General features: G+C 44.8%; 1 protein-coding gene across 1 annotated transcript in view; it reads right to left on the reverse strand.

Moving 5' to 3' along the window:
* RAB1A (RAB1A, member RAS oncogene family) overlaps window positions 1–26,989 on the reverse strand; it is a 117,729-nt gene that overhangs the window by 13,479 nt on the left and 77,261 nt on the right. Inside the window, exons 4-5 of the mRNA XM_069234262.1 lie at window positions 19,351–19,446; window positions 18,028–18,159 (exon numbers count right to left, since the gene is read on the reverse strand). Of these exons, the coding sequence (XP_069090363.1) occupies window positions 18,028–18,159; window positions 19,351–19,446 (228 nt within the window). The remainder of the gene's footprint in view (window positions 1–18,027; window positions 18,160–19,350; window positions 19,447–26,989) is intronic.

The raw sequence follows: 26,989 nt of genomic DNA on the forward strand, positions 1-26,989 counted from the left end.
GTAGCCATTATGGTGCTGTGGAGTTCGTGTTTGACAAACTCCCAGACCATATACTCTTATGGCTACCCTGCACTTACAATGTCTAAGGTTTTGTTTAGACACTGTAGGGGTACCATGCTCATGCACTGGTACCCTCACCTATGGTATAGTGCACCCTGCCTTAGGGCTGTAAGGCCTGCTAGAGGGGTGTCTTACCTATACTGCATAGGCAGTGAGAGGCTGGCATGGCACCCTGAGGGGAGTGCCATGTCGACTTACTCGTTTTGTCCTCACTAGCACACACAAGCTGGCAAGCAGTGTGTCTGTGCTGAGTGAGAGGTCTCCAGGGTGGCATAAGACATGCTGCAGCCCTTAGAGACCTTCCTTGGCATCAGGGCCCTTGGTACTAGAAGTACCAGTTACAAGGGACTTATCTGGATGCCAGGGTCTGCCAATTGTGGATACAAAAGTACAGGTTAGGGAAAGAACACTGGTGCTGGGGCCTGGTTAGCAGGCCTCAGCACACTTTCAATTGTAAACATAGCATCAGCAAAGGCAAAAAGTCAGGGGGCAACCATGCCAAGGAGGCATTTCCTTACACATGCTCTGCATAGACCATAAAGCAGTGCCATCCCAAAAGCGGTGGCTGCTAGCCCATGGGTGTTGCAGTTGTCTGAAAAAGAGAATTGAGCACAGGTAGTCCAACATTTGCTTGTTGCCGTGCGAAAACATCCACACAGTAATGTTTAGTAAATGTGTGCAGATATGAACATGTGGCTGCATCGCAGATGTCAATTATTGGCATATTACCCAAAAAGGCCATAGATGCACCTACTTTGTGTCAAGTGTGCTCTGGGAAGGGGGGGGGAATGGGTAGAATTATTTTAGCTTTAGTATAGCATGTTTGGATAAATGTGATTATCCATCTTGATATGCCTGCTTTAGATATAGCCTTCCCTGTATGTGGAGGTGAGAAAACGACAATTGTTTAGTCTTACAAGAGTCTTTAGTCCTATCAATATAGTACATTAATGCTCTTAACATCTAAGATGTGTACAGCTCTTTCAGCAACTGAATCAGGCTAAGGAAAGAAAATTGGCACCGCAACCGATTGGTTCAGTTGGAAAGGGGAAACCACTTTTGGAAGAAATTTTTGATTGGTACGAAGGACCACCCTATCCTTATGTATTTGCAAAAAAGGTTCTTCTAAGGTTAATGCCTGAAGCTCACTCACACGTCTCACTGAAGCGATTGCCACCACAAATTCTACTTTCTAAGATTAAAACTGGATTGGACATTTATGTAAAGGTTCAAATGAGGGTCCCATAAGTTTCGTAAGTACAATATCAAGATTCCACATTGGTGCTGGGGTCATCCTAGGTAGAATCCCTCAAGACCTTCTGTAAGTGCTTTAATAACTGGAATTTTGAATAATGTTAAATGTGGTCTGTTTTGTAGATACGCTGCTACTGCTAAGTGTCGCTGTATTGAGGTATATGCTAGGTCACAAGTTTGCAAGTAGAGCAAATAAACAATATTTTGAATAGATACATTAAATTGACCAATTTGTTTGCTCCGACAGTAAATAACAAACCTTTTCCATTTAGTGACGTAGCATGCTCTGGTTGTGGGTTTACCTGCTTCCTCAAGAAGAGTCATGCATTGTGGTGGTAACTGTAAATATCCAAACTCTATGACCTCAGGAGCCAAATCGCGAGGTTGAGTTCTTTGGGATTTGGGGGTCTGATTTCTCCATGGTTCTGAGTGAGAAGGTCTGGGCGTAGGGTAAGATTCTTGTGTGGAACTACTGAAAGTTCGAGTAGTGTTCTGAACTATGGTCGACATGCCCAAGTGGGAGCCACCAGAATGAGGGTGAGAGGATTGTCTGAAGTTCCTCACCACAAGGAGAGAGAGGTGGAAAGGTGTAAGTAAATATCCCTGACCAACTCATCCATACAGCATTGCCTTTGGAGAAAGAGAGTGGGCGCTTGGAGGCGAGGATGGGCATTTTGAGTTGATTCTGTTGCGAACAGATCTGTGTGTGGAAACCCCCTCCAACTGAAATTCTTTTGTAGGACTTGAGGGTGGAGTTCCTACTCGTGGACTTGTTGCCGCATACTGCTGAGTAGGTTGGCAAGATCATGGTCAGTCCCTTGGAGGTGCTCTGCTAACAACTGAATGGGAGTATGAGTGTGTCTGTGTCCCTGTTTCTCTAAATAAAACGCGGCTGTTGTATTGTCTGTCGGGACTAGAACAGTCTTGCCTTGGAGATGAACCAGAAAAGCTTTGAGTGCTAGGTGAATGGCTTGAAGCGCAAAGTAATTTATGTGCAGAGCTTGACGTTTGGTGTCCCACAACCCTTGTATTGGGAGATTGTGACGATGAGCACCGCAACCTGTAAGGGATGTGTTGGATGCCAGAGTGATCTGGGGAACAGAGTCTAAAAATGGCCGCCCTTTTGTCAGATTTTGTATGTTCCACCATTGCAAGAAGATTGCATGCAGCTGTCTACCAACACTAGATCGTATAACTGGCCCTGTGATTGAGACCATTGATTCACCAGACACTCTAGCAGCAGCCACATGTGTAGCCGTGCACATGGCACTATTTCAATACAAGATGCCATCATCCCTAGAATTCTCTAGACTGTTCATACTGGAATACGTTGATTGGGGAGTACTTGACTCAGAGCTGTTATATTCTGCATCCTGATTTTATTGGGGTAGGCTAATCCTAAGTGGGTGTTTAGAACAGCTCCTAGATAGGGCTGAACTTGAGATGGTTGTAGGTGTGATTTTTGTATGTTGACGGTAAACCCTAACTGGGTACGAGATGAAAGGTTGTGTGTGCTGAAACGAACTGGATTTGATGAGCCAGTCTAGAAATGGGAAAACATGAATACTTTGTCTGCGTAGAAGCGCTGCGAATATTGCAATGCATTTTATGAATACACAAGGTTCAGTTGTTACGCCAAATGGGAGTACTCTGAACTGGTAATGGGTGCCTTGTAGGACAAATCTGAGATTTTCTGCATGCTGGATCTATTGGGATGCGGAAATAAGCATCCTTTAGGTCTAGGGCAGATACGAAGTCTCCTTGTTGTAATAGTGGTATTACATCTTGTAGAGTGACCGTATGAAAATGTTCTGATCGGATATATTGATTTAGTCGTCTGAGATCTAGAATTGGACGAAGGGACCCATCTTTTTTGGGAATGAAAAACTAGCGAGAATAACTGTTCCTTTTTTCATGATTGGGTACTAACTCTATTGCTCCTTTGTGAAGGAGAGCCTGCACTTCTTGATTTAATAATTGCAGATGTTCTAGCGAGAGTTTGTGCTTTCTCTGTGGTATGTTTGGAGGTGTGGTTATAAGCTCCAGGCACTAACCATGTTGGATAATATCCAACAGCCACTAAATCTTCTGCCTCAGAGTGTGAGTGGTGTGGTGAAGGAGGTAGAGGAGAGGGTGGTAAAGGTGGAAGTATCAGATTGGTGGCGATGTCCTTTTTATTTTGTGGAGGTGGCTGGATATCAATAGCCTCCTTGAATGAAGTCTGGGGCTTAAAATCAGAAGATTTTGCAACGATCCGACCAGTGTTTGGTTGAATATGTATAGTTTTCTGTTTCGTATCAAGCTTCTCTGTCAGTCTGTAAAATAGGCTCTGGCGCTGAAACAGATGGCATCGATCCCAATGGTGAAACGTTTGATGACAAAGGTTTTAGTTTTGATGTCAAAAGCTTGATGCCGATGTTGTCAGAACCGAAGACAGGCTAGGTTGGGTCAATGCCAAAACCTTAGAGGCCTGTTTGTGGGGGAAGTCTTTAGTCTGGGCAGCAATTAATGGTCTGCCACCCAGAAAAGCCCCATGCGCCAATAGCTTCCAAGCCTCCTTTTAGAAAGCCTACACTCTGCCCTTCCTACAGACCTAATGTACTTTTAAACTGTAATATTAAAATATTCACATCGATTTTGGTGGCTAGGCTGCACCATGTTTGGTCTCCCCTCATCTCTACCCAGCAAACAGGCTTGATCAGACAAAGGCAAGCAAATGAGAACACAAGACTGGCGATAGCACTCATCGGAGTTGGCAGAGTGTCGGAAACAACCAATGGCCCTTCTCTCCCTCAATGCAGAGAATGCCTTCAACAAGATCAACAGGCTGTACCTGTCAAAACAGTTTGATAAAACATACCTGGGTCCCAACAAGAAATTGTTCATCCAGGCAAACTATAAACAATCCACCACCAAGGTCTAGCTTAGTGGGGAATATCAGACATCCCCACTAATAAGAAGAACGTGGCAGGGATGCCACACGTCTCCTCTAATCTTCCCCCTGCCCATGGATTCCCCTTATGTGCTAAACTGCAGAATAATCCGGATATACACAAAACAACTGGGGCTGAAAGGGGGGGGGGGGGGGGGGGGGGGGGAGACAGGGATCACTATTTGCAGATGACATCCTCTGACCCGGAGAGCACCTTACCAGTACTTCAGACAGAACTGGGCGGCTTCACATTAGTATTGAGCTTCATAATTAATTACTCTAAAACTCAGGGTATTGGGGTAGCGGATCCACCAGGCCTACTACGAAGTCCCATCCAGAGCAGTGGATACAACTGCACAGAATCCACCATAAGGTATTCAGGGGACAACATACAAAGTCACTCACAAGGACTTTATGCCTGCAATACCCACCAGTGATCACAGCCCTATTTCAAGGACTTCTATATATGGGAAAACTAAAAATCTCCTGGCTGGGACAGTTGATTAGCCTGTAAATGAACGTCATGCCTCGCCTTTTATTCGTCCTGCAAACTCTCCACCTTACCATCCTAAAAGCAACTCAACTACTAATCTGCACAAAAATGCTTAACTTTGTATGGGAAGGCAAGCATCCATAAGGAACTAGGAGGTTCTGGGTTTTTCAGAGATAATTGCATACCTGCTAGAGACTCAGCTACACCCCTTCCTGGATTGGAATCATGACCCCTAGACAAACTGTGGGTACAGGCAGAACAAACATTCTCACCCACACCACTTGAAGATCTTCTGTGGTTACCAGGTAGGACTGGACTTGCCTCCCTCTTCTTCCATTAACGCCCAAGCTATTGATCCGTTAGAACATGGTATGTAGTAAGCAGGTGTTTCCTATCTACCCATTTCTCCTCAACCTTTTAACTAATAAGCCGGATTTTCACAAAGAGGCGCTGCATCCAGGCGTCCTCATATGAAACAGAGGCCACCCACCATGCATGAAAGATTTTTACAATGTTGAGGGCCTGCGACAGAGGCAGGATCTAGTCGAAAGTTTTGCTCTGACGGTATGAAATACATATAGACTCAAGCCCTACACTGCACAGGGGAGAGAACTTGCTCAGAGTGCGTTCCTGATGGACGAAGCACAAATTGAATCCTTGTAAACCAATACTATCAGCCACAAAGGCATCTCCTGGCCCTACTGGTACATATTACACTTCACTCCTCTCAAAAAGCAAACATATGTGACAAAGTGAGAAAGGGAGCTAGGGGTGGAGATCTCGTAGGAGACCTGGAACGCTATATGGCTGAGGGCCTCAAATTCCTTATTCTGCCTATGATATAAAGAAAAAACACACATACTATTGACACTGTGGTATTTCACCACAGTGCAACTGCACAAGATGTTTGGAAGTCCTGATGTCTGCTGGAGAGGCTGTGGCGACAGCAGCACATTTATACACAGGTGCTGGGCATGCCCCATGCATTCAGACCTTTTGGGACAAAGTCCTCCTCAGGATACAGACTATTACAGGTGTTATACTGCCCAGTGACCCACTACTTACCTTGCTGGGAAGCCCTGGGAAACAAAGACAATACCCCACATCTACACCAATGGGGAAAACTGTTCTCCCATGTACTCTCACCTGCATATTTGATCACAGCTCAGATGTAGAAGTATCAATATGCTCAATGGAGAAACTCAAGTGACAGGTCCTCCAAATTTGACGGAACTTGGCACCCATTTGTAAGGAAATGCCTCCTTGGTATGGTTACCCCCTGACCTTTTGCCTTTGCTGATGCTAAGTTTTGATTTGAAAGTGTGCAGAGGCCTGCTAACCAGGCCCCAGCACCAGTGTTCTTTCCCTAACCTGTACTTTTGTTTTCACAATTGGCACACCCTGGCATCCAGGTAAGTCCCTTGTAACTGGTACCCCTGGTACCAAGGGCCATGATGCCAGGGAAGGTCTCTAAGGGCTGCAGCATATCTTATGCCACCCTAGGGACCCCTCACTCAGCACAGACACTGCTTGCCAGCTTGTGTGTGCTGGTGAGGACAAAACGAGTAAGTCGACATGGCAATCCCCTCAGGGTGCCATGCCAACCTCACACTGCCTATGCAGTATAGATAAGTCACCCCTCTAGCAGGCCTTACAGCCCTAAGGCAGGGTGCACTAGACCACAGGTGAGGGCACCAGTGCATGAGCACTGTGCCCCTACAGTGTCTAAGCAAAACCATAGACATTGTAGGTGCAGGGTAGCCACAAGAGTATATGGTCTGGGAGTCTGTCAAACACGAACTCCACAGCACCATAATGGCTACACTGAAAACTGGGAAGTTTGGTATCAAACTTCTCAGCACAATAAATGCACACTGATGCCAGTGTACATTTTATTGTAACATAAACCCCAGAGGGCACCTTAGAGGTGCCCCCTGAAACCTTAACCAACTACCCGTGTAGGCTGACTGGTTTTAGCAGCCTGCCACACTCGAGACATGTTGCTGGCCACATGGGGAGAGTGCCTTTGTCACTCTGTGGCTAGTAACAAAGCCTGTACTGGGTGGAGATGCTTATCACCTCCCCCTTGCAGGAACTGTAACACCTGGTGGTGAGCCTCAAAGGCTCACCCCCTTTGTTACAGCACGACAGGGCATTCCAGCTAGTGGAGACAATAGACCCCTTGCTGATTGAACGAGGAACATGACGGTCAGCTAACGCGCTGCCCGTGAACTCCCGTCGGACGGACGAGAGACACCAAGCATCGTGCGATTTTGGACGTGAGCAGATCTCCCCCGGTCTTTGCTCGGGAGAGCCGCGGTGGTTTTCGCTTGCTGGATTCTGAACTTTGGAGCCCCTGGCGGCCGGTCTGTCAGGAGGGATTTTGGCGGGGGAGAGGATTCCCCCCGCGCCTTTGTACATTTTGGTTCGGGAGCCGGCGTTTGGAAACCGGAGCTCCCGTTTGGCGCTTTGGGGAAGTCCTGGAGCCGTGCCGGCGGAGCGAGCGAGGAGCGGCAAAGACGGTGACATTTGTTTGGCGGCTTGGGGGGAGTCCGGGGCATTTATTCTCCTGGCTTTAGCAGGCTGAGGCAGTTTGTACTACCGGTGCTGCCTTTCCAGGAGTAACGGGGCACCTAAGTCAAACTCGTATAAAGCTTACATGTGTTGCTCATTTGCAAAATAAGTAGGTGCAAGAGTTTTCTATGGATTAGCGGAATACCGTGTTCTTGGTATTGCGTTCCACAACTGCATTTTGTCAGGGAGTGTTAAGTTCTGGCTCCTTGACATCCCACGAACTTGTGTAAGCTCACCGCACTGCGCAGAAGGGATTTGAAGCGCAGATGGTTGCCGATTATTCAGCATTCTTGTATTCGTGGTGGTACACGGTTTGTTTTGGAAGTGCTGGAGATCGTGAATTGTTGCTTCAATGGGATTTCTTCAGGTTTAAAGGCCTTTGCGATAAGAGGTGGGCCATTGGCCAGCTCGGTTCCCTGTGGAGTGGGGGTATTTGAATCCTCACAACGTGTACTGTGTTTTCCAGCATTCCCAGTGGCCAGGGAAAGAGAGAGGGGGAAAGAAAACCAAAAGATAAATACTCCTTTTATCAGGCCTCGTTAATATTCTAATTACCCCCCCTATAGTGTCTTTTTTTCCGACCTTCGTCGGGAAAAAATTAGGAAGAAAAACGGCGAATAAGAAGGGGGGGTCACTGGCTACGGAGAGGTGTGCGACGTGGGAGATCTTATACTTCCCGTTGCTCTCTTCGTGGGAGTCTCCCGGAGACCCCGGGGATCTTCACAAGAAGTAACTTAATTGGGAAGGGGGTAAGAAGGGAGTGTGAGAGTGTTGGAGCCTCACAGTGTATGTCATCAATCAAGCGCCGCCCCAGGGGTGCCCGGGCAGAAGTCAATGACTTGTGTGTTGCCAGGAAAAGTAAGCCCGGTACCCGTGGTGCAAGTGATAATCTTCGGACTCAGTTGTCTGGGACTATAACAACAGGCATAGCGGACTTAGATCATAAAACCCACGGTGAGGGGTCAAACTACACAACATTACTCGTGGATCACCCTTTACCCCTCCGGGAGGAAAGTCAAATTGAGCTTCACGGGAGGAGCGATTTGTTGATTACAAGGTATTTTCAGACTACAATCCCTCCACCACAAGCCATGGCAGACGCTCAATCGGTCTTAGGCGAGCTAGGGGTTTTAAAGCTAGTTGAAGGTGGTTCAGCTGTTGGCCCATCTCAAAATCTATTAGATAAGGAACCAGCTACGTTGAGAGAGGGCCCTCCTAAGACACCACCCTTACTGGAAGTTGACGGTAATTTCTCTAGTGGATCAAAATCACACGACTTGGACGTACAGGCTCTGTTAATCTCTCTTACTAAAGAGATTAGGGGAACATTTGAGATTTCAGAAACTAATCAAAATAGGATTCGGGAAGCCTGTGAAGTCTTGGAAAGTAAAATCAACCTGTTAACAGACCGGTTGGGGAAGTTAGAGGCGGTGGTGGAGGCCCATGAGGAGCGAGTTTTAGCTCAATCTAAGGACATTTTACAATTAAAACGGGGAGAAAAGTTGTTGCAGGACAAATTGGAAACATTAGAAAATAACATGAGGAGAAATAATATCAGGCTCCTGGGAGTCCCAGAGGGCTTGGAAGGGGAAGATATTAAGGGCTATGTGATTACGTTGATTAAGGAGGTCCTCCCTAGTATAGCAGGGATTAATTTGGAAGACGATATCCAGAGAGTCCATAGTGATCCTTTCAGGAAAAATTCAGGAAGGAAGAACCCCAGGAGGATCTTGATAAATTTCAACACATACTCTATAAAGGAAAGAATCTTGTCCGAAGCCCTCAAGGTTGGAGCTTTCCCCAAAGGGGATTGGTCTCTTAGGATAAGATCAGATGTGTCTAAGGCAACTTTAGACAGGCAGTGGGAGCTGGGAAACTTTATGCGGGAGCTCCGTGAACTTGGGGCTACAGTTCAACTAAGGTTCCCGGCCGCTCTCCGTATAATGTGGAAGAATAAAATGTATAATATGAGAGATCCCGGGGAGGTCAGCACATTTATAGATCAGATTAAGGTGTCTCAATAAGATCTAGTGGAAAATTCCGTCCGGCGAGGAGTTCGAAGTGGGGATAACAGGATGGTTATCCCAGCAGAAATAGGGAGGGTTCCTCTGGGGGCGGGGGGTGGTTTTGGGGGTATGTTGGTGTTGGGTGTAGGGGTGGGAGGCACAGGGTGTTGGGGTTTGTTCTGGGTTTGGTGGGTTGAAAATTACAAAAATAAGAAAGTCCTCATATCTTGCCTACATAGGTCGGGGGGTTCGGGGTTCTCCTTTTTTCTTCCTTCTCTCTACGAATGTTCATGTATGGCAATGTAAGGTTGAGATTCCTCTCTTGGAATGTGAATGGGTTAAGGGTGCCTGGTAGGAGGAAGATGATCTTTGAGTATTTACGATTGGTTGAGGAGGAGATCATTATCCTGCAGGAAACTCACCTTCATCAAAGTGAGTGGGAGACCTGGCTTAAACGGCTGAATTGGGTTTCATCTAGCGTATGTTCTTCTCAAACCAGTACAATAAAAGGTGTGGCAGTTTTGATTAAGAAATCCATGAGGTTCAAGGCAGGAACAGTACATGTTGACTCCAGAGGGAGGTGGGTAGTGGTAGAGCTGTGTGTATGCGGTCACTGGATTACAGTGGCGGGTTATTATGGGCCAAATATTGACGACCCAACGCCATTTCAAGACCTATTTAATATTCTACTTTCAGCTAGGTACCCAGTGGTATTAGGTCGGGATTTTAATATATTGCTAGACCTTGCACAGGACAAGTCAACCCCCCGGGAGAGGGAAAAGCTGGGAAACATGGAATTGTCATTAAAAACGCTTCAAGTCTCATTATATAATGCGCGGTTAGAAGGGAAAAAGGACTTATTAAAGGAGCTGTCTTGTCAAGAGGAAAAGGTTCGGTCTAGTTTAGACGCCTTTTTGGAAAATCGCTGTAGGTTAAAGTGGGAAAGTAGTCAATATGCACACTTTGAATATGGAGAAGGTTGCAGTAAATTGTTAGCGTGGAAGGTTAAGTCGGACCTTTCCAAAAAGCAAATTTTATCAGTCAAATCAGATCTTACGAATCAGACCCGCACGGAGCAAGAAGAGATTGAGGAGGCATTCGTATCCTTTTTTCAGGAGATATATTCAGAAAGTTTGGTCAACTCGGAAGAGTCGGTAAGAGAATTTTTAGATAAAGCACACCTCCCAGCGTTAGAGGAGTCTAAAATGCTCTTATTGAACGACAAGCTAAATGAGGCTGAGTTGGTAGAAGGTTTAAAGGTGTTGAAAAAAGGTAAGGCAGCGGGGCCAGATAGTCTACCTAATGAATTATACAAGGCTTTGGGGGAGGAACTTACTCCATTCTTATTAGAGCTATTTAATTCTATGTTGATAGAAGGGGCCCATATTCCTAACTCCTGGAGAGAGGCGACAATCTGTTTATTGTTAAAGCCAGGTAAGGATTCATCGTCTTGTTCCTCCTATAGGCCCATCTCCTTGCTGAACACGGACTATAAACTTTATACAGGAATCTTAGCTAAGAGATTGGGGAGAGTCATCGGCAATCTGATCCATCTGGACCAAAAGGGTTTCATGAAGGGGAGGCCGCTTCACGAGATAACTCACGAGTTATTTGCTGCACTAGATTTGGCAGAACACGAGAAGGCGCCATTGGCGATTTTGGCTTTTGATGCGGCTAAGGCCTTTGATCGCGTTAATTGGTTGTTTTTGAAGGTGGTGTTGGAAAAAGCGGGCTTGGGAACCCCCTTCGTCAGAGCGATAGGGGAATTGTATAGATGCCCCTCAGCGAGAATCCTGGTTAATGGCCAACTATCACAAGAATTTAGGATCTGGCGGGGTACGCGACAGGGTTGCCCCCTATCTCCCTTGCTTTTCAATTTATACATTGAACCCCTGGCTACTTTACTCCGGTCTTCTAAGGAGATTATTCCATTTTGAATTGGGGGTTGGGAAAAAAAACTAGCGTTATATGCAGACGATTTGATGATATACAAGAGTGATGTTAGGTCTACTCTACCTAGGGTCATCGCCTTGATGGAACTATTTGGTAGATATTCCGGGTACAGCATAAACAAAGAAAAGACGGAAATAATGTGTTGGAACTTGTCGTATGCTTCCCCCTTAGTTAAACAAGAGATCAGATACTTGGGTATTCGATTAGCAGCTGATCTTAATGAGGTAGCTAAATTGAACTTTGACATAACATATAGGGACACCAAAAAACTGTTAAAGGTGTGGGCCGCTCTTCCTCTTACGATAATTGGAAGATCCAACATTTTGAAGATGTGTATTCTTCCAAAATTTACTTTTTTATTTAACACTATCCCACTAGAGTTCAAGAAGAGCTGGTTTAAAAAACTACAGGGGGCCTTATCCTCATTTGTATGGGCTTCCAAGGGAGTAAGGATTGATTGGAAAAAGAGAGTGGGGGGGGGGGGGGGAGAAATCGCGTCTCCTGACCTTTTTAGGTACTATTTGGCTTTCCAATTAAAAAACATTAGAGTCTTATTGAATAAAAAGTCAGAGCACGATTTAGTCTGGAGAGCATTAACGGCACACCTTGAAGAAGGAGCAGACCATTTTTTATATAAATTTGGACACCCCAGGTACTTCAAGAAAGTTCGTTTGAAACTTCCCAGACATGCATGCAATGTTTGGATGTATTTTCGGAGGGCGTTAGAGATACCTTATTTTTGTAATTCGGCTCCCATTTGGGATTCTCCTGGCACTCCGGAATGCCTTATAGACAAACTATCAACTCCTTTGAGAGCAAGTGGGATGGTAAGATGGGGCCAGTTAATAGAAGGAGTTGAATTGTTAAGTTGGTGTGCATTCCAGGAAGGTACTGGTGGGACAGTCTCTAGATTCAAGTACCTTCAGATATCTAGTTGGGTAAAGTCTCGTCGAGATGGAGAAATAGGGAGGAGCATATGGGAAGGGAAGCTAAACCAGAAAATCATTAATAAAGAGGTTGCAGTATGGTACCATGCTTTGTTGGAATCAGAGGATAGTGCATCCCTTCCTTTGTTGAAGTGGGGAGCGATTTTTCCATCTCTAGATGTTATAGCATTGTGGCAAAAGTCTTGTTCAATATTGTGGCTTACCACCAGTCCTGCAGGGCTGAAGAAAAATCACTTGTTTACACTGCATAGGGTTTACTGGACTCCGGCCAAATTAACAGCTATTGGGAAAATTCAGAAGAAGTGTCCAAGGTGTGGGGAAGATAAGGCTGATGATATCCATAGGTTTTGGCAATGCTCTAAGTTGTTGAATTACTGGGGGGATATAGGCAGTATCTTAAAGGTAATCTTTAATGTTAATTTAGTTTTAAACCTAGCAATAGTGGTGTTTGGGGTTCGGGAACAGGATACAAACTACCAGAAATTGTCAGTTCAGCAGGAGTATTTGCTGTTTATATTAATCCTTCTAGCTAGGCGAGAAATTTGTCGTAAATGGATTGATCCTCTTCCTCCTTATGTGCTGGATTGGCAAACAGCTGTAAATCGAATTTGTACATTGGAACAACGGGGTCCCCTGTCTAGAAAAGATAACTTTTGGTTGTATTGGGAAAATGTGTATCAATAACATATTATTCTATGCTGTATAGGTTCTTTTGTTTTGTCTCTTCCCTTTATTGTTTTTTGAATTTTTGAACTCTTAAAGTCCAATGATTAGATCCCCCCCCCCCCCCACCCTATTGGGGTGCTGCTTTGGTTATGATCGGGTTCTAGAAAGTAACAATTAGCAGAACAGGAGGGATGGATCATCCGAGGTATGGATTATATACTTGGAGGCACGCTGTCGCCTGCCGTGCCAGTGCTTTTCCTACCCAACCAAAGCAGGGGTGATGAATAGGAGGACAAAAACAAAAACAAAAATCCAGCTAGTGGAGTTGCCCGCCCCCTCCGGCCACGGCCCCACTTTTGGCAGCAAGGCCGGAGGGGATAATGAGAAAAACAAGGAGGAGTCACTGGCCAGTCAGGACAGCCCCTAAGGCAACCTGAGCTGAGGTGACTCTGACTTTTAGAAATCCTACATCTTGCAGATGGAGGATTCCCCAAATAGGGATAGGAATGTGACCCCCCCCTCCCCTTGGCAGGAGGCACAAAGAGGGTGTAGCCACCCTCAGGGCTAGTAGCCATTGGCTACTGCCCTCCCAGACCTGAACACACCCCTAAATTCTGTATTTAGGGGCTCCCCTGAACCTAGGAACTCAGATTCCTGCAACCTAAGAAGAAGAGGACTGCTAAGCTGAAAAACCCTGCAGAGAAGACAGACACCAACTGCTTTAGCCCCAGCTCTACCGGCCTGTCTCCCCACTTCTAAAGACACTGCTCCAGCGATACTCTCCCCAGGGACCAGCGACCTCTGAATCCTCAGAGGACTGCCCTGCTCTAGAAGGACCAAGAAACTCCTGAGGACAGCAGCTCTGTTCACCCAAGACTGCAACTTTGTTTCAAAGGAGCAACTTTAAAACAACTGCGTTTCCCGCCGGAAGAGTGAGACTTGCTACTCTGCACCCGACGCCCCCGGCTCGACTTGTGGAGAAACAACACTTCAGGGAGGACTCCCCGGCGACTGCGAGACCGTGAATAGCCAGAGTCCTCCTCCCCCACCCCCCAAACACCACACAGCGACGCCTGCAGAGGGAATCCCGAGGCTCCCCCTGACCGCAACTGCCCGAATCCCAGATCCCGACGCCTGGTAAAGACTCTGCACCCGCAGCCCCCAGGACCTGAAAGATCGAAACTCCAGTGCAGGAGTGACCCCCAGGAGGCCCTCTCCCTTGCCCAGGTGGTGGCTACCCCGAGGAGCCCCCCCTTGCCTGCATCGCTGAAGAGACCCCTTGGTCTCCCATTGGAAACCCGACGTGTGTTTGCACACTGCACCCGGCCGCCCCCGTGCTGCTGAGGGTGTACTTTCTGTGCTAACTTGTGTCCCCCCCGGTGCCCTACAAAACCCCCCTGGTCTGCCCTCCGAAGACGCGGGTACTTAAATTGCTGGCAGACTGGAACCGGGGCACCCCCTTCTCCATTGAAGCCTATGCGTTTTGGGCACCACTTGGACCTCTGCACCTGACTGGCCCTGGGCTGCTGATGTGGTAACTTTGGGGTTGCTCTGAACCCCCAACGGTGGGCTACTTTGGACCCAAACTTGAACCCTGTAGGTGGTTTACTTACCTGCAAAAACTAACTCTTACTCCCCCTAGGAACTGTGAAAATTGCACTGTGTCTAGTTTTAAAATAGCTATATGTGATTTATTTGAAAAGTGTATATGCTATTTTGATTATTCAAAGTTCCTAAAGTACCTACCTGCAATACCTTTCATTTGAAGTATTACATGTAAAATTTGAACCGGTGGTTCTTAAAATAAACTAAGAAAATATATTTTTCTATACAAAAACCTATTGGCCTGGAATTGTCTTTGAGTGTGTGTTCCTCATTTATTGCCTGTGTGTGTACAACAAATACTTAACACTACTCCTTTGATAAGCCTACTGCTCGACCACACTACCACAAAATAGAGCATTAGTATTATCTCTTTTTGCCACTATCTTACCTCTCAGGGGAAACCTTGGACTCTGTGCATACTATTCCTTACTTTGAAATAGTGCATACAGAGCCAACTTACTACACCATTCACAACTCATAAAACAAATGCATCAATCAGGAGGCATGTACATGACGATGTCCAAGACTCTGTGTGCCTTTGGCATTTGTGAAATGACTGCCTCCGACGCTGAAAGCCAGTCGTCCTAAAACACCACAATTCAAATTGTATAACTACAATAAAACCTGTGTATACCCCGTCCAACTGACCAATTCCCCCTACTGGACAATGACAAAATAGCCCACTGGAGGAGGCCTGCAGATGGACAAGTTATTTACCTTCAGTAAGGCCTTATCTGGTAGAGACAATATCTCGTTGCGGATTCCTTACCTTAGAATTTCCCCCAGGTGTCAGACTGGATCCGAGATTTTTCTCGAGCAGTACTCCTGCACACCGTTAGGTGGCGATCGGCTCTACGTCAGTTGTATGTGCTGTCCGGGCCGGATAGGATGTCGCAGGTCCTATATAGGCACCACACCCCAGAACGCTGCCATCACTTTCTTTTCACAAGTTTCCACGTCAGAAGCACAGAACCATGAAGAACACGGACCACTGGTGCATCAAAATCTAGGGCTCTGAAAGGGAGTACCTGTCCCTAGAAATCAGTTTGCAGAGTGGGGAGGATGGGTGGGTTGAGAAGGAATCTGCAACCAGATAAGGCTCTACCGAAGATAAGTAACTTGTCCATCTGACAGAGACATCCAGTTGCAGATTCCTTACCTTAGAATAGATACCCAAGCAATACCATCCCCGGAGGTGGGTCTATGAACTAAGACACTAGAAAATCCTGCAAGGCTGAACGGGCAAATAACCCAGCCCTACGGACCAGACTGTCTAGGCAGTAATGTTTGGTGAACATGTGCAAGGATGCCCATGATGCCGCCTGACAGATGTCAAGGACTAGAATTCCACACGCTAATGCAGTGGTCGCAGCTGTAGCTCTGGTAGAATGAGCATGCAAAACGTTAGGTGGGTGCTTCTTGGCAAATGCTTAGCCGATTTTAATGCAGAGTACGACCATCAGGCGATGGTTCTCTTCTGCACTGCCCGACCTTTCTTCGCACCCACGTAACCGAAAAAGAGTTGACCATCTACCTGGAACCCTTTAGTATGATTACAGTAGAACGCCAATGCACTTTTTGGGTCCAGGGAGTTGAGTCTCTCCTCCGCCTTAGAAGGAGGTTGGAGTGTGTAAAAAGTAGGCAAAGTGAAGGATTTGCCTACATGAAAGGATGTGACCACTTTTGGCAAAAGAAGCCCTAGTGTGAAGCACCACTTTATCAGGATAGATGGAAAGGTAGGGCGGCTTAGATGAAAATGCCTGCAGCTCACTCACTCTGTGGTCAGATGTAATGGCCATAAGGAAGGCTGTTTTCAAAATGAGAAGCCTAAGAGGACAATTGTGGAGATGCTCAAAAAGAGCACACATCAGGAATGTCAGAACCAAATTCAAATCCCTTTGGGGCATAATAAATGGTAATGGAGGAAACATATGGGCAAGACCCTTAAGGAATCTATTAACAATAAGAAACTTAAACAAAAGAAGATTGATCAGGCAACCTCAAAAACACAGATAGCAGATAAATAATCTTGGAGTGCCCATAGCATTGCTCTGCTGGGCCAGAGAAAGGATAAACGGAACCTCAGAAAAAGAGGAAGAAGGGGGTGTTGGAGGCTTGGGGGTCAACAGACTTGTCTGTACACCATGCGACAAATTCCTTCCAATGACAGGCGTATATATTTTTTTGGTGAAGGGACGCCTGACTGCCAAGATCACATTGTAGTCTTCGGGCAGAAGGTCAAAAGCTGTTAACTGCCTCCGCTCAATCTCCATGCAAGAAGGCGGCGATTCAGGTGGAGAACGTTCCCCTGCTGCAGCGACAGAAGATCCTCCTGAAGGGGCAGTCTGATCGGAGGATCACTGACCATGCCAATAGCTCGGGATACCAGACTCTGTGTCCATTCTAGAGCCCCAAGGATTACTGGGGCCTGGTCGTTCTTGATCTCCTTGAGATAATCTTACTGACTGAAAGCCCTACAACTGCCAAGATGAACTTCCACAACAGGATGGAAGCCGTAGCAGCCTGGATGAAGGAGAGATGCATCAAGCTCAACTCAGACAACACAGAGATCCTCATCCTGGGACCCTCCACTTCCACCTGGGACGACTCCTGGTGGCCTGCGACACTCTCCCCTCCCCCACCCCCCCCTTCCCCGAAACACGCATTCAACCTTGGCTTAATCCTAGATTCATCTCTAGCCATGGCCCACCAAATCACCTCTGTCGCATCCTCCTGTTTCCACACACTCAGACTTCTCTGCAAAACTTTCTAACGGATCCCAAACGACTGCTGCAAGACCATAACCCACATGCTGGTCACCAGCAGGCTCGACTATGGCAACGCCCTTTATGCCGGGGTGGGGGGTGTCAGGCAAACTGGCTAAAAGAAGCATAATGCTGATAAAGAGCGCTTTGTTTTAAGGGGTAAAAATAATGAACGGCACTAAGCTGCTCTAGAATGGGCCATCATTAACATCTGCTGTCATTTATAACAGCTAGGGGTAGGTTTGAAAAGGGAAGTGACTCCAAATAGTCCTATAAAATCCTATCCCTAACAATGACACTGTGGATACTTTTACACGTTAGTAAGGCCTGCCTGTTCAGAAGAGTATGTTTGACAATAATGTATTTCATTATATTTTCAAAAAGGTTAACAGAACTTAACTGCAATGTTTTAATACGTCTAGACGTATTTAAACAATTACATCTTAAAAGTTTGAAGACCACTGGTCTAGGCACTGCCTTCTTATACTGCTAAACCTAACAAAGATTATCCTAAGCCATATTGTAGTGAATAAGCCTGTAGTTTAATACATTATAAAAAATAAAAAATAAAAATTATACATTTTTTTTTCTCTAAACAACCTGAACATGTGCACCCAAACTAAATTGTGGAATGTTAAGCATATTGACAATGCTATGTACGAGTCACTGAAAAGAGCCATAAATTTTGAAAGATACATACAGCTCAACCTCTTATAAGGCAGGAAGGAAGACCACAGAATAAACCTTCAAAGCTATGAATGAACGAGCTTACCTTTGCTGTTGTGTAGTCTACTACTTTCTTTGTGGTCAAATCGCATTTGTTTCCTACCAACAATTTGTTAACGTTTTCACTGGCGTAACGATCTATTTCCTGCAGCCACTGTTTTACATTATTAAAGGACTCCTAGAAGATAAAAGGTTAACAATGAATACTGCAAACTTAAATTTTCTTGTACAAGAGTAAGAAACAAAGTTTTTTTTTTGTTTTTTTTTTTAAATCAAGACGTTGCTAAAAGGAAGAAAACCAGACAGCAAAATAAATCTAATGACATTGAAAAGGTTCTGAATTCTTTCAACTAGCTATATGTATCTTAAAAACTCACCCCACGCACTCTGAATCCAAGACATCTCAATACTATTTATTTAAATACACGCTCAACAAATTTAAAATGAGAAAAAAAAAAAAAGAGGCAGCTGTAAACTAGGCAATGCATTCACACAGCAAGCTATCAACAGGGCGGTTGAAATGTATAAGAGGCAAGTGGCAGTCAACTGTATGCATCTCCTAGTATACTGTGATAGCTCTATAGGGGAACGAATCACAGAGGGACCCTTCTGAGGCCCCCTAAAGGTCCTACAAGGAGCCAGGCAGGCTCGGCAATGGTAACTGAATCATGGTGTGCAACCCCAACTAAAGTTTGTGTGAAAGATATCAGACCTGCCTAGCTCAGTGCACAAATGATTAAACTTACAAAAAGAAAGGTTTAAAAGGAAATGAATGTGTTCGCGATTGCTAGAATCATTTGAACCAGGAAGGGGGATATGGAGATCGTGATACTTCACCCCCCACAAAGTTAACAATTTCCATGCAACTTTCTATGCAAGACCAGAGATGACTGTGCTTTTCCTCTCCAGCAGCAGCTTGTGTGGACAACTTAAAATGTTAATAAATAAAATGATCTAAAAAAAAGTGGTTGGAAAATGTTACATTTTAACTGGCCCACACATTTTAACATTTTGGAAACTTTTTAGCACTTGCAACGTGACTGAAAATAACCGTCATTCAAATAAATGAATGAAAGTTTCCTTTTTATTTTGGGATTTTTTGTTTCAACAATGGGCATGTTATTAGAAAATAGACTTCCATTACATTTCTAGCTAGAATCTAAGGACAAGCTGGTTTATTGATTAATCATGTACTCAACAGCATCACTAAAAACATGTGTGCTCCGACGCACAAGTTACTGGCATCTTTGTAAAACAGCTTTTCATAAAACTACACAAGTGGCAAAACAATTCCATTTCATCCATGCACAATTATGACATTTTCAGTAAATTGATGAAAAAACATGTTTCTGTATAACTGCATTTGTACCTGGTCTGTCACATCATACACTACTATGATACCATGGGCTCCTCTGTAATAACTGGAAGTGATTGTTCTGAATCGCTCCTGGCCTGCTGTGTCCCACTGTATTAAGAAACATACACATTGTTATTTCAGCATCACCATAAAATGAATGAGCAATAGTTCCAGCGTATGATTTTACCCATTCAGGATGAAATTTATATATATATATAATTCCGTCCACAGATGCACAATATACTGTTTAACAACGAGAAACCAAGGGCGTGCTTAAATAAGAAATTTAAACCAAAAGGAAGAACCATCAATGTAGAGAGCTTGATAGCACTGCCATTAATGGAAACCTGCATGGTTTTACAATAACTTACATTTCCAGCTTGTTTCTCCAGAAACATGCAGTACAGTGAGATCTCCAGCCATGCAGGTGTGACTGTTGGGTAAGTAGGCATAAGTTACTGTGGATCTATAGAAAAGTTATAACCAGAAAGATAATAAGTTACTTACCTGTAACAATAGGTTTACAACCTGTATTGCTGTAGATTCACATGCTTTGCACACTCCTGCCACCTAGTGCTGGACTGGAACAGTAACACTTGTCTTCCTTTGAAGAAGACCCTTCAGTTTCGAGGAGACCTGGGATGCCCCCCCCCCCCCCCCCCTTGAAACCCACTTCACAACAAAATTGTTTCGAAGGTCAACAGTGTTTGAAGCCTTGGGAGAATGTCAAGGAATAGTTAATAAAAGAGGAGCTGGGGTTAACAGCCACTCCCCTCTGGTCACTACATCAATCATACAGCATGCAGATAGAGGACATGCTCTTAAGCTCATTTTACCCATAGCATTGCTCAAACATTGACATTTTGAGTGCCAAAGCCACAAATAGATGGCTATTTTATCTTTTAGATGAGACTGACAAATCACCTACTGGATTCAGAGGCGAGTTTCTAAGGATCCCAGAAAGAATTACTGAGCACTGGATTAATTTCAGGTCCACAAAGTTTGTTATGCAACCACCTCACTCATGGCCAATAAAATGCACAAGTTAATCAATGTCAACCCCTTTGACAGGCTTCCCCATTCAATGCTGTTCCTTTCCTCATCACCCATGGCCGGTCAAGTGCTTTAAGACCAGCCAGCCTGTTGCCATGAATGATTTCCCATTCTGAAGACATTCTACTGCTAATTACCTAGTCAGATGCCAAAGACATGACAGCCAGCTCTTTGTGACCCCACCCCCCCATTAACACTTCAATCTCTTCATTTCTCTATTCCTCATGCACTTTCATCATTGCCCCTGTGAGTCACCTGCCAGTACACAGATTTGGATTGTCAAGAGCTTCACATCCAAGGTTCAAACGAAGAAACCCTCCATGTCCAACATTACTCCATTCTTTGATACATCTGTCAGGCATGTAGAGTAGGTTTTAATAACCCAAACAAATTATGAAGAGAACATGTAAACAAACATGCTCTACAGCAGAACGTGTCCACAGCGGACTTCAACCTTTGAATCCCCAGCAAGTTAGCTGTGTTTGTAGAACACGTTCGTCTGACAAGACTGTAGATCACTACAACAGACATCTCAAATTTTACGCAATATAGTGTGCATCAAATGTTGGCATTCTAGGTATGCTTTCTAGGAAACCTGCAGGTGCGGAATGTTTTGCATGTGAGCACATGTACAATGTTAGGAATGGAGGGTCGAGGATCAGTTGGGAGCAGTCAATGTATTGCCCAGGTCATTATTTTGTCAGTCTAATCTACGTACAGCTTAGCTTTGTAATACATGTTGAAGACTGATATGGGTCTGTGTCGTTCTTCAATCTGCCTTACCTGCACCCTAAAAAGATCTTAGAGAAGGAGGTTATTATAGGCTGCAGGTGCAATGACAAATGAGAAACACAAAGCAGACAATGTTACAAGTTTATCTGAAAATCCTGCAAAACAGATTTGCTTTTATCACTTTGTTAAATTTTCAAAGGCGCGCTGCCTCTTTTCTTATTTTCGATGGCAGCTTGTTCAATAAATGTTTGTCTCTTAAGCCAATCTTCAGCCTTATTAAAACTTTGTGACAAACAGTAGCACTGAGAAAAACAGACTTGGCAACTATGGGAGGAGTTATGGCAGTAAGAAGAGGCATTCCCTAGTCTGCTCTTTGATCAAGTGCATTTTAAACTCTCATTGATAGTGGCAACCTATGCAGTCTTTTTATTTCAAGATTTCTCCTGTATAGCCCGCGGATTGCTTTGACTGCTCCATTCAGCACAGCTCAACCCCCTGAACGCATTTGTAGAGTCAGCATACAAAGAAGTACCTTGAATAAGCCTGGTTAGGTGTATGGCCCTAAACAGGGTTGCATGGTATGCTATCAGAAAAGGAGCAATGCTCTCCGACTCGGTCTCTTTACTAAAGAGCTTGATGAAAGAAAACCCACATGTTTTTGTCTCTGCTGACAACCCCTGGAGAATCGGGCATCTAAAGGGGTTATGGCACCGAATAAACAACCCAACCTCCACTCCTAGCCTGAGTGTTTTGTTCAATTAAGCTTTCCACCTTTTGCTACATAAGGACATTTTCTAAATGCATATAGAAATCCAGGTGATACCCCATCATCATCCACTTAGTAGACTCATGTATCTTAAACAAGAGTGAGTATATTGTAGATTTGAGCAGGATACCACAACTAACACAAAAACAACACAGAAGAACTCAGAATGACTGGTTAAGAAAGACCCTCCCAGAAACATCTTTAGTGATATGGATAATTTGAATATGGTTTGATCACAATGGTCACAACCTTGTGGTTCAAAAAATATTCTTAAACGTTTACAGGTTTCCGATTAGAGGGTATGCAATTGAAAGTACACAGTAAGAGGTTTGTATGCCTTTTTATGGGTGAGCGCAAAGCGCTCCGCCCCATGCTGTAATCTCTTTGGGCTTCTAACCACGCCCATGTTACATCAGTCACTTTCACTGGTTTGTGGGCTTGCCTTTTAAAATCAGCTTGCTTACATTTGTGAAAGGCATGCATACGTCATGACTTTTCCGGTTTTTAGCCCACCTATATAGCACCGGTAAACTACTGGAACCATTCGAGGCTTGATGTTTTCAGCATGGTTTCCAGACTACTTGATCTTTTTATTTTCAACGCACTGTGATCGCGCTGGGGTTTACATAACACAGTTGTGCTCGGTTTTGCAGTTTTTAATTTCAGCGCGATCGCGCTGTTTTTTTTCCCTTGTAATTTGTGTGGCAAGAAAAGTCTGGTTAGGAATTTACCACGCTAATAGCTCTAACTCGAGCAAATGCGAGTCCCGTTGTATTGCAAATGCTTGTTTAACCCCTTCGCTGCCAGGCCTTTTCCCCCTCCTGTGCCAGCCCTTTCTTTGGCTATTTGGGGCAGTTCGCGCTTAGGCCCTCATAACGTTTTGTCCACATAAGCTAGCCAAGACAAATTTGCGTCCTTTTTTTCCAACATCCTAGGGATTCTAGAGGTACCCAGACTTTGTGGGTTCCCCTGAAGGAGGCCAAGAAATTAGCCAAAATACAGTGAAAATTTCGTTTTTTTTAAAAAAATGGGAAAAAGTGGCTGCATCAGACGTCTTGTGGTTTTTTCTCTGAAAATGGCATAAACAAAGGGTTTGCGGGGCTAAAATCACCAGCTTTCAGGAACAGGCAGACTTGAATCAGAAAACCCAATTTTCAACACAAATTTGGCATTTTACTAGGACATACCCCATTTTTACGATTTTTTGTGCTTTCAGCCTCCTTCCAGTCATTGACAGAAATGGGCATGAAACCAATGCTGGATCCGAGAAACCTAAACATTTCTGAAAAGTAGACAAAATTCTGAATTCAGCAAGGGGTAATTTGTGTAAATTCCTACAAGGGTTTCTTACAGAAAACTGAAAAAAAAAATATTGAAATTGAGGTGAAAATAAACAGCAATTTTCCTCTACGTTTTACTCCGTAACTTTTTCCTGCAATGTCGGATTTTTGAAAGCAATATACTGTTACGTGTGCTGGACTCTTCTGGTTGCGGGGATATATAGGGCTTGTAGGTTCATCAAGAACCCTAGGTACCCAGAGCCAATAAATGAGCTGCATCCTGCAGTGGGTTTTCATTCTATACCGGGTATACAGCAATCCATTTGCTGAAAAATAAAGAGTGAAAAATAGCTATCAAGAAAACCTTTGTATTTCCAAAATGGGCACAAGATAAGGTGTTGAGGAGCAGTGGTTATTTGCACATCTCTGAATTCCGGGGTGCCCATACTAGCATGTGAATTACAGGGCATTTCTCAAATAGACGTCTTTTTTACACACACTCTTATATTTGGAAGGAAAAAATGTAGAGAAAGACAAGGGGCAATAACACTTGTTTTGCTATTCTATGTTCCCCCAAGTCTCCCGATAAAAATGATACCTCACTTGTGTGGGTAGGCCTAGCGCCCGCGACAGGAAATGCCCCAAAACACAACGTTGACATATCACAATTGACAGAAAACAGAGGTGTTTTTTGCAAAGAGCCTACCTGTAGATTTTGGCCTCTAGCTCAGCCGGCACCTAGGGAAACCTACCAAACCTGTGCATTTTTGAAAACTAGAGACCTAGGGGAATCCAAGATGGGATGACTTCTGGGGCTCTGACCAGGCTGTTACCCAGAATACTTTGCAAACCTCAAAATTTGGCTAAAACAAACACGTTTTGCTCACATTTCGGTGACAGAAAGTTCTGGAATCTGAGAGGAGCCACAAATTTCCTTCCACCCAATGTTCCCCCAAGTCTCCCGATAAAAATGATACCTCACTTGTGTGGGTAGGCCTAGCGCCCGCGAAATGAAATGGCCCAAAACACAACGTGGACACATCACATTTTTTTTCTTCACAGAAAACAGAGGTTTTTTTTTTGTACAAAGTGCCTACCTGTGGATTTTGCCCTCTAGCTCAGCCGGCCCTGGGGGGGGGGGGGGGGGGGGGGGAAATTCCTGTCGCCTAGAGGTTTCTGCCACCCCCACCCCCCAAAACCACCACCCCCCCACCCCCGGGAGCGACCTTGCCTACGGGGGCGCTCCCCCTGTGTGACATTGGCCCAAATAAAATTAACAAAATCCCCGGTGCCTTGTGGTTTCTGCCCCCCTTGGGAGCAGATTGACCTCAAAATCGTCCGATCTGCCCCCAAGGGGGGCAGAAATGGTCTAAATACAATTTGCCCTGGTACCTAAAGATTTCTGCCCCCAAAGGCGGCATAAATGGCCTAAATACAATTTGCCCCTCCATGGGAGCGACCCTTGCCTTGTGGGAAAGTAATCCAGAGGTAGTTCAAGTACCTCAACTAGTGCTTCCTGCTATTGATCCTCTGGTAAGACATCAATTGGATAGGTATTGCATGGCACCGCTTCTCTTTTACTATCTGATTAACACTGTGGAGTTTGGAACAAGTGTTCTGCCCACTCCGTCAAACAGCTCTGAAATGACAGTCTGAGGTGTCCATGGGAGTGGACACCCACCAAGCATCAACTTTGTTACTTAGCGATTACTATCTATCACTCGCAAACGGATTTGGATGGAAATCTTGGCATGGTGTCGAAATCACTGAGGGTTCTGATCCCTTCCTGGAAGTCTGCCACTCACTCACCCTGGACACATCAAAATTGCAAAAATTGTGATGCTTCCCAGCGTACTGTACTACTTTGCAAACCTCCCACTCTTAATTACGGCACAATAGTTTAAGTAAGAGCACTCTCTCCTGGTGGACTGTATTTAATGGAAGCGACCGTTGAAAATTAATTTGGCCAAACTACGCGTACCACTGGACAAGGGAATCCTTGGCACCCCTGACTTCCATGGTTACTTCTAAGCAGCCCAGTTACAATGAATGGCCCACTGGATCGGCGGGGCACTACATGCCTGAGATTGCTTTAACAGTGGAGCAACTCCAGAGCGATGTCCTCAACAGCTTATTGTTCCCATGGACAAAACTCCCTAAAGTTCAGCCAGGATTGGTTCAGATGGTGGCTCTGACACTATGATGATGTCTCCACTCCACACGTTCAATACCCCTGTACACCCTGGTGCTCCTGCAAAGGACCTACCTACCTCCACTGGCCTGTTAAACGCTGGAAGGATTGCCCAGTGGGAGGCTGTGTGTATCCAGACAGTGGATGATCTGTACATCAACAGCACTGCTACTGATTTTTACACCTTGAGCCTTAAGCTGGGGAGAGGCCAATTTCTACTCTTTGACGAGATAATGCAAGCACTGAGGGTTTGTTGGAATGTCTACGAGACAGACGCAAACAGTACTACAAACCATACACACAATGGGAGACTGGTATGTTCGAGGATGGCCTTATATAGCCAAGTAATCTCCACCAGAGTATGGCTCCAATCTCTGATGGAACAATGGGAAGGCTTCTGCCGCACCTTTAATGATACTGACTGGAGGAGAGCCCTGGGATATCCAAGGAAGGCCTCCAGAAATGCAAGCTTTATCTTCATACAATATAGCATCAAGCATACACAACGACCCTTAAACTGCACAGAATATTTTTCTTCAGGCTTGCATAATAAACCGCCCCAACCCCCTTTGCAGCACCTACCCGTTGCTTGATTCTTTTGAGGCCCCTCCGCTGTTCCTTTCCATAAACATTATTATATCAGTTGCTAAGGGCACAACCATATTAATCCTCTCCTTTGGCACCTGCTTCAGACAAGAGCCCGCCTCAGGCTAGTAAAATGCTCTGGGTCACTACAACCAAGAAGTGCATCAAGCTGGAACTTCTGTTTATATTTTACCGCTGGAACATTACTGGATGGGAGAGGTCTGAGGAAGGGCAGAGAAATCAACCACAATGGTGGAAATAGCAGATGACTTGATTTTAGAAATAGCAACTGAAACACACTGAATACCATTGATGGTGACCCCAGATATGCACTATCGGCAATTCATGGCTCGCGTGCGAGGACTGCTACCATGTTTTGTATTTTACTAAGTGCCAATAAGCAGATTAAAAAAAAAAAATCACTGTGGAGGTGTACTCCATGAACACAAATGGAGCTGATACATTCCTGCTCAGTGACTCTATGGTCCTGCTAGCAGAACATGATCAATGGAATCCGAATAATGGATATCATTACATAGCTATCATTGCACTTGTATAAATCTGCTACCAGATCCTAACTGACATGAAAATGATGGAACCCTATTTCTTTCTGTAGTTTTAGAGTAACTAGTCTGACAGTAAAATATTTAAACTCCTTTCCTGTAATCATGTGATGCTAGCCAACATTGGACGCAATAATTATATTAGAAGCCGGACAGAAGAAAGTGAAATTTTTAGGAGATCTCTGAAGAAAAATAGCTCATTAACACTGTATATTTTAAAGTGTTCTTACTAATTTGCCTGCATTGTCCTCGTACTATACCACCATGTGATCATCCTCAACAGTGGCACCCAAGTAGAATTAGCATGTCTTTTGTAGGAAGCAGATCCAAAAGTTATTTCTTAACTGCTGTAGGCTCAAATCACAACAAAGTGATCATGTGCTGTTGAGTGTTTCTTTGTTGGACTATTCTAAACCTTCGGTGCACATTAACACACTGGTGACAAAAGAGAAGCTTGCCAGCTATTGATCAAAAATACTCC

The sequence above is a fragment of the Pleurodeles waltl genome, chromosome 5 (genome assembly GCF_031143425.1).
Source record: "Pleurodeles waltl isolate 20211129_DDA chromosome 5, aPleWal1.hap1.20221129, whole genome shotgun sequence".
NCBI classification, from domain to species: domain Eukaryota; kingdom Metazoa; phylum Chordata; class Amphibia; order Caudata; family Salamandridae; genus Pleurodeles; species Pleurodeles waltl.